The sequence below is a fragment of the Primulina eburnea genome, chromosome 1 (assembly GCF_022965805.1).
Source record: "Primulina eburnea isolate SZY01 chromosome 1, ASM2296580v1, whole genome shotgun sequence".
NCBI lineage: Eukaryota > Viridiplantae > Streptophyta > Magnoliopsida > Lamiales > Gesneriaceae > Primulina > Primulina eburnea.
Genome location: NC_133101.1, coordinates 37,802,234 through 37,811,223, shown reverse-complemented (window position 1 = coordinate 37,811,223; position 8,990 = coordinate 37,802,234). Strand labels below are relative to the sequence as shown.

General features: G+C 39.3%; 1 protein-coding gene across 1 annotated transcript; it reads left to right on the top strand.

The window, feature by feature from the left end:
• Positions 1–2,896: 2,896 nt before the first annotated feature.
• LOC140806861 (uncharacterized) lies at positions 2,897–4,650 on the top strand. Its single transcript, XM_073163385.1, has 2 exons — positions 2,897–3,248; positions 4,049–4,650. The coding sequence occupies exons 1-2, from the start codon at positions 2,897–2,899 to the stop codon at positions 4,648–4,650; spliced, it is 954 nt and encodes a 317-aa protein (XP_073019486.1).
• Positions 4,651–8,990: the final 4,340 nt, after the last annotated feature.

Genomic DNA, 8,990 nt, shown 5'->3' with positions numbered 1-8,990 from the left:
CGAGGCTGCACAAGGGCTGGACATAGGCAAGCCAAGCTTGAAAGAAATTTACAAGAATTGTGCATAAGGTTTTCAGTTAGGGTGAGGCATTCTTGCGGATCGAACAGGGCTTGACCAAGGCTCGAGATGGACGTGGTTAGGTTTGAGGAAGGGTCCTAGCTATGCTAGGACTCACGCACAGCGGCTAAGGAATAGTCTGTGCACGATGGGACTCTCCCCATGCAAGCTGATAGCAGCAACTGTGAGAGGGCGTCATGGATTGGCCAGGGGGTCTAGGCTAGATCTGAGGGTGGTCCTGTGAGGGTCATGAGGGTTCGGGCTCGGGTGAGGAGTACTCAACGAGTTGGGGTCTATTATTGCATTATCGGTTGCGGCTCATGTGCATATCTGTAGCGTGGGCTAGGGGCTGGCTGGTTCAAGGGGTCAGGGCTGGTCAGTAGGATCCCTAGGTAGTCTGGTCAGGGGTTGGCTCAATGTGGCTCTGGTGTGGCTCGAAGAAATCGCGAGATGGCTCGAGGGGAAATAAATTAGGGTTTGGTTTTTTTGAGCTAAATGGTTAAGGGGCCGAACCATGGTCCACTGGGGTCGATTCATTGTTAACGGGGGTAATTTACGTATGAAAAGTTCATGATAAAAGTTTCGGATTAAAATATTAAAGTTTGAATTAATTTGAGAATTAAATGCTTTACGAATTAATGAATAAGAAATTAAATCGAAAGCTTTGAATTTAAGCTAAATAAAAATGTTAGAAATTTAATTTAAGCTTAAATAATTATTTGTGATGGTCAGGGGGTAAAACGGTCATTTTACATCTGAAAAATGATAGACGTTCTGGTAGTGCCCTGAATGCTATAATATAAGCTAAAATGTTTATTTAAATGTTTATGAAATTTTATGATGAAACATGAATGCTAAATGAAGTGTTGCATGTTTGGTTTAAAAGAAAAATGATTTATATATAAGCATGAATTTTTATAAGTGATGCAAAATATGAAAAGTTGAAGGAGGTGAATTGAGTGTGACTTGATACGATCATATGATGACATGATTGGGGATATCGTGAGAGAAAAGACCCCAGAGGGAGCCCGTTTATGGGAGAAGGCTCCAGAGGGAGCCCGACGATCGTATTTCCATCAAAATGATATGACGATATGTAAGGCCAAGGCTCAGTTGACGGGTGAGAGTGTCGATGATGTGCCCTTCGCCCAGTACTGTGTTTCATGTAGATGGATCCATTGACCTTCAGTTGATACGAAAGTCACTATTAACGATCCGAATTCTATAAAAAGAAAACATATATGTATATGATGAAATGAGAAATTTATATGATTAAAAGGAAAAATGTTTAAGTTACGCCTGTACATGAAAAGATATTTGAAGTAAAAGTATTTTCACTGTTGCATGTGATTGTATACATATTGCTTGTTATCATGGTTAAGGTTTTCTGAGTCAATAAACTCACTAGGTCTGATTAATGCAGCTGAGCATGATGTTGATGTTAATGAGGGACTTGATGGTTAATCTTGCTGGACTGAAGGTGAACACGACCCGAGGACCATCTCTAGTTTTCCGCAATTAAATAATGTTTATGACTTAAGTTTATGAGTTATGCTAAAGCTTTACGCAATTTTAAGATTTTATGATTTATGATGATTTGAGAGGTTTTTTAGAGGATGTTAAAGTTAAGTTATTTCTAAAAATGTTAAAGTTAGGTTGGATTGACGTTTTACTGGCTTTATGTTGAATTAATTTCTTTTAGATTTTTAAATAATAATCGGTTGGTTTATTTTTAAATATTCCAAAGTATTTTTCAATATGTTAATACGTATATATGGGTGGTTTCGGCCGAATAGAAGAGATAGGAAGAAAAAAATTCTAGCATTTTTTTAAAAAAAACGAGTAGTGATGTTTCTGTTGGTATCTGATTAATGCTCCTGCAAAGGGTTGTGCCACCGCCAGTTTCGAAAAATTCAGTCGTTAAGCCTCAAGTCTGTAAGTTTAATTGTTTTACATGCTTTTTATCATGATACCTACATGTTTATATAGTGTATATGCTTAAATTACATTCTTAAAAGCTTTTTGAAGTTAAATGTTATATATATGCTTAAAAGTCACTCAAAAACAGATTAGTACACGTTGCATGATTAAAAACATAGATTTAAATGCATGTTGGCTACATTTAGAATTTGAAAAACGTTAAGATATAATGCCTCCTAGACGCGTACCAAGTACCGATAGGCAAGTTGAGACTAATGGAGATCGTCAAGGGAATGTACTCCCACCTCCTAATGGGGATGCTGCTATTCGCGCACTAGAAGGTATGACATGTTTCTTTGAGCAACAGTTTCAGTAGGCTCCAAGGCCACAACACGACGTTTATGATCAGTTCTGGAGGCTAGGTCTGTAGGAATTTTCTGGAACCACCGACCATATGCTCTTGAGGGTTTGATTCGATCACTTGAGGTGCAATTTCATTACTTGAATATGGGAGACGCTGGCCGTGTTAGGTGTGCTACTTATATGCTTAGGGATGATGCTTATCTTTGGTGGGAAGAGGCAGAGCATGGGATTTATTTGGCTAAACTTACCATGGCACAATTCAAGGAAATATTCTATAAGAAGTATTTTGCTGTCGATGTCCGAGGGCGCCTGAAGGGGGAGTTCATGAGTCTCCACCAGGGGACACGACTGTGGCTGAATTTGTGAAGAAGTTCGATAGGGTTGTCACTTTGTTCCCCTCATTGCTAGAAATATCGCGGAGAAATTAAGGAACTTCATGGATGGGCTTTGACCTACTATACTCCATGATGTGACGATGATGCGATCGGTAGACTATGCAGCTGCCACTGCCTATGCATTCTAAGCTGATCAAGCTCTGAAAGACATTGATTATGAGATGCAGCACAAGAGGCAGCACCACCAACAGAGCTCTCAACAAAATAAAAAGCCATTTATGGGACCTCCTAGGGCTCATGGGCAGCAAAAGCCCCAAGGGCAGGTGAAGAAGCCAGGACCACCAAAGCCATCACAACCTAGACCACAAAAACCTATAGAGAGACCACTATACAAAGAGTGCAATCGCTCAAATTTTGGCAAGTGCATGTGGGGGACATACAAATGCTTCATATGCAAAGAAAAAGGACATAAAGCTGCTGATTGCCAGAAGAAGAAAGCACCAACAGTGGGTAGAGCTTATGTTATGCATGCTGAGAAGGCTGAGGAGGAGCTAGACATGACCCTAATTACCGGTAACCTAGTTATTTAATGTTTTTATATTTCTTTTATTACATGAAATATTAAATTGGTTATGAGAATTGATTTGGGATCAAGAAGAACCTAGAGGAAAATAGGTGGCATGCTCTACCATAGTTGGAATTAAGAGATGACAATAGGAAATATAGGAATTGAACATGGATTATGAGCCTTAATTATGAAAATGGGATAAATAATTCCAAACAAGAATTTTAAGGCTTGAAATTGATGAAATTCGAAGTTATGAGGTAAGATGCGAAATTTTTCGAAACTCTATGGACCAAGATTGCAAAATCTGAAAATTTAAAGGGCTTAAACACACTTAACAGAAATTCAAGGGGCTAATTTGAATTTTTTGAGAGTTAAGGGTCTGAAATTGAGATAACCAAAAATCCTGGGGTGAAATAAGGACTTTTCGAAAAAATTCAAGGACGTAAATTGTAAAATTTAGAAAGTTCTGGGGTTGTTTCGAATTTTAAGTATTTAGGGGCTATTTTTGAAATATTTGGATCCTAAGGGTTAGAATCATCATTTCAGAAAGTTTAGGGCTCAAAATGACGAAATAAAAATTTATGGGGTAAGGATAAGAATTTTCGAAAATCTTGGGGGCTAAATATAATATTCGAAACTTTTTGTGATGATAAAGCTATTTTCGATAATTTTTAGGGGCTAAAAAATGCAAATTTTGATGGAATATTGGGATCCAAGTATTAAATCTTCAAATAACTTTGGTAAAATAATGATAGAAATTCCTTAAGCCCCAACACGAATAGTTTTGATGGTGCATTCGTCGCAGGAAGGTTATTTATACCAGGTGTAGCTACCTATGCATTGCTAGATTCGAGAGCTATAAACTCATTCATATCCGAGACATTCGTCAAACGACTAGATATTACACCTGAGGATATAAGATTGAGCTTCAAAGTTTCTATTCCTTCTGGTGATCAAATGATCACTTCGAGCATTGTAAAGAATCTGGAGCATCATTTTCAAAAAGATGTGGCTCAGGCAGATCTTATCGTACTCCCAATGCCTGAATTCGACATCATACTTGGAATGGATTGGTTATCCTTGAATGGAGCTTCGATAGATTTTTGGCAGATGTCAGTATCTATTCGACCACCCAGCAGGAAATCTTTTGTCTTTGAGCCAGCGAGAAACAAGAAAATGCCGCACATTATCTCTTGTATGTGTGTGGAGAAACTAATGAGACGAGGATGCCAAGCTTTTCTAGCATGTGTTACTTCAGCACATGTCCTTGACAGTCAGAATCTAGAGGATGTTGAGGTCGTCAGAGACTTTCCTAGCGTCTTTCTTGAGGACGTTTCTGTCATTCCACCGGACCGTGAGGGGGAATTTTCTATTGAGTTGATGTCGGGCATTGTACCAATTTTCTAAAGCATCCTATGTTTAGCATCATCCGAGATGAAAGATTTAAAAGATCAAATTCAAGAATTGTTGGACAAGGGTTTTATTCGCTCTAGTTGTTCTCTATGGGGCGTGCCGGTATTGTTTGTGAAGAAAAAAGATGGTAGTATGCGACTTTGTATCGACTATAGAGAGCTTAATAGGGTCACCATTAAGAATAAGTATCCTCTACCTAGAATTGAAGACTTATTTGATCAATTACAAGGAGCATCGATATTCTAAAAAATAGATCTTTGTTCTGGATACCATCAGTTAAAGGTTAAGGAGTCGGATGTTCATAAGACATCGTTGAGGACTCGATATGGGCATTTTGAGTTTATGGTCATGCTGTTTGGGTTTACCAATGCACCATGGATCTTCATGGATCTCTCGAATCGTGTATTTCCACCGTATCTGGATCAATTTGTTAGTCTCCATCAATGATATTTTGATTTATTAAAAGAGCAAAGAGGTGCATAGTCAGCATTTGAGGACAACACTGCAAATACTGCAAGATAGGAAATTACACGCAAAGTTCAGCAAGTGCGAATTTTGGCTCGAGAGAGTGGCGTTCTTAGGCCACATAATTTCTAGAGATGGAGTTGAGTTTGACCCGAGTAAAGTCAAGGCAGTGAAAGAATGGCCCGTGCCTAAGAGCGTAACCGAGATCAGTAGTTTCTTCGGACTAGATGGCTATTATAGAAAGTCAATAGAGGGATTCTAGGATGGTTGAGGACCATGTTTATCCATTAGTTCAGCCCCATGCATGATGGAAACCGAAAATGACAGCAACTTTCCATTCTTGCCACTTGAGTCTTCGAAAAATTCTGTTTTTATGTCAAGGGAAAAGTTTCTGATCATGGCTGCCCTAGGGGCCTATAGCCATGGTTAGAACACTTCCATAGTATGTCTAAGACGTGACTAAGTCGCCCTTTTGGTGGGTTGGTCCATGATTAATCGGTTTTTACAATAAAACTCAAGAACAGCCCCTCCCCACTTTCGGCCCTCTCATTTTTACAGCATGTATGGTTCGCCTTTGTGGTGTTGCTTGGATCTTGGTTGGCTTCTAGCCCTTAACCATGGTTCAATCAATAACCCTGGATGTCTAGATCGAGCCATGGTCAATCAAATGGCCACTAGAACGACGAAAGGCAGCAAGCGAACCGATGCATGATAGTATAGATTTTTTGTGCTCTTGGATACAAGTTTCAGGTGTCACAGGGTTGGTTCGAATTGTGGCTGGCCTAGGGCCCTTAGCCATGGTTCAAACCATTCCCTAGGATGTTGGTAAGAGCCTCTGGTCGGTGGTTCAAGCCCCAATGGACGGTAGTCTCGAAAACGACACAATAAAAACGAAGGCACATCTGCTGTAATTTTTACAGCAAGCGTGTTGCGGTTCAGAGGCGTGTTCCGGGTTCTTGGTTGGCTTTTAGCATATGGACTTGGACTAGACATTGCCTCATCAAGTTAGGAAGGTCATGTTTTTGGCCGTTCGTCATTCGGATAATTTTTGAGGTCGTACGAGAATTTACGATGCGATGTGCCAAATTGACTCTCGAAAGAGCGTTCCATGTTTTGGCCTCCATTCACTTAGATTTCGACCCTCACTATTTTAGGAGCATTAACTCATCATCATAAGCGTATTTTATCATGACTACATGATGGTTCGGGTTGGTTCGGAGTCATGATTAAATACAAAGTCATTAGGCGCAATAGTCTTAGTTTTTGGATTTAATTGCATAGTTTGGTCAAGTATAAGCTATTGCATATTTTTCATGGCATATTTAGGTTGCAGCGAGCCTGAGAGCGATCCAATGCATTCAGTAAAATTAGTACAAGATATTTAACTCAGTTATTTAATTATATTACGTGCAAAAATACAAATTTTGAGATTTATGCGATATTGCTTGTGGTCACTTTACTATCATGATTAAATCTGGTCGCCAGTTACCGGTCCAGTCATCAGTTACCGGTTATGGGAGCATTATTAAATCCGGTCGCCAGTTACCGGTCAGTTCAGTTCAGTTTCACCCAGTATACTGTGGCATTAGTCTGATAAGACAAACATTAATAAACCCAGTCGCCAGTTACCGGTCAGTTCAGTTCAGTTCAGGGGCCACTTGCGTAGACCATAATCTCACTAGAAAATTATTACATGCTATTTCAGTACAGGGCTCCAAGGAGCAAAGATTTTCACTATGATTTTCAGTTCAGTTGTGCACGTATTATAATTGCTCATGACAAGTTATTTTCACATTATGCCTCATGACATGATATTTTTATCCCATGTAAAATGTTACTATTTATTTACTTGTTATCTACGATATATGCATGTTGAGTCTTTAGACTCACTAGACTTGATTGTTGTAGGTACTGATGATGTCGGGGCCGAGGGCAGAGACCAGTGAGCTAGCTCGAGTCGGCAGTAGTAGGACCCGAGGACCTCAGTGCAGCATTTTTTATTATTCGATTGCGCAAACAATTTAATTATTGTTGGAAAAACTTTTTACTGTCATTTCGAAAATGTTAATTTTCTTCCGCTGCCACTTTGAACATCAAACTTTATTTATTAGTTCATTTATGAATGAGGCAATTTTAATTATTTAAAAAGAAAAATTAAAATTTTCCGCAAATTTGCAAACACGAATTTTCGGGCCTCTATATAAAGAATGAAACTTTTATATATCCTAATGCATGTTAAAGATACGTAGACTATTTTCCATACATATTAAGCGGCGCTCGGGCAGTCAAAAACTAACGCTCGGGCACGAAACTTTCTGTCCGAGCATATTCTTATTGTACATTTGCGCTCGGGCTGTCATTTTCTACTGCTCGGCCGCCATACATTCTGTACAATTACCAAACTTGTGGTGCACTGGCGCTCGGGCGGTCATTTTTACCGCTCGGGCGCCAAAAATTCTGTGCAAAGTTTGGTCTTGTAATGCACCGGCGCCCGGCTTTTCCTCTCACATCTTCCTTTTGCTCCTGATATCTCAATTCTGTAACTTAATAAATGTCTGATTACAGTGATAAAATCTTGAGCTCGCCCCAGTATTATTCGCATTAAAGATTTTGAGACATTAATTATATGGGGAAAAGTGCAAGATTTTCACCGACCATAAAAGTTGAAGTAATTCTTCACCCAAAATGAGTTAAATATAATGCAACGAAAATGGCTATAGTTGGTAAAGGACTACAACTGTGACATTAGCTACAATCCGGTAAAAGCTAATGTAGTGGCGGACGCATTGAGTAGGAAGACAACTGTCATTACTCAATTATCACTTCAAAGACCTCTGCAGTCCGAGATACAGCGGTTTGAGCTGGCAGTATATGCGAGGGGCGAGGCCCATAATCTTGCCACCATGACAGTACAGCCGACTTTGAAAGATAGAATCCGTGAGTGACAGTCTACTGATTAGCAACTGCAAAATTGGAGATTGAGAGATGAAGCTAAGGGCCGAAAGTTGTATTCGGGTGGATGGTATAGTTCGATATAGAGATCGACTTTGGGTTCCTAGTGATGATTCGTTCAGAGAAATAATTATGAAGGAATCTTATGATACTCCTTATTCCATTCATCTTTGAAGCACGAAGATGTACAAGAATATTCAATTATTGTATTGGTGGCCGAGCATGAAGCAAGATATCTTGCGAATTGTATTCGAATGTTTGGCATGTCAACAAGTTAAAGCCGAGCATCAGAGGTCAGACCATTTGAGATTTCGGAGAGGGTTGGAACACTAGCCTATAGAGTGGCGTTGCCAACGATGCTATCCAGAGTACATAATGTGTTCCACATCTCGATGCTGTGAAAGTACATGTCGAACCCTTTACATGTACTAAATTATGAGCCACTACAATTAACTATGAATATGTCCTACGAGGAAAGACCCGCACAAATCATAGGAAGACAAAAAAGAAGACTCCGAAACAAATTATACCAATGGTCAAAATCAAGTAGCTAAATCACTCCGAGGAAGAAGCAACTTGGGAAACTGAGAGGGACATGAGGAGTCACTATACGGAGCTATTCGGCTAGTTTTAGTTTCGAGGACGAAATTTCATTTAAGGGAGGGAGGAATTATAAGGTTCAAAATGCGATAACGTAACCTAACTTCATGCAAATCTAGGAAAAATGAAAAATGTATAATAAATGGTACTAATGGAATGAATTAAATATAGTGTGCATGCTTACATGTCTAAAATGCGCATTTCGACACGAATGCATGAAACTACGTTTTAAAGCTGATTCGAGACGTGATCGAGGAACGGAGATCGATGGCTGAAAAAGAGAAAATATCTTTATTAAATAATTTTTTTATTTATTT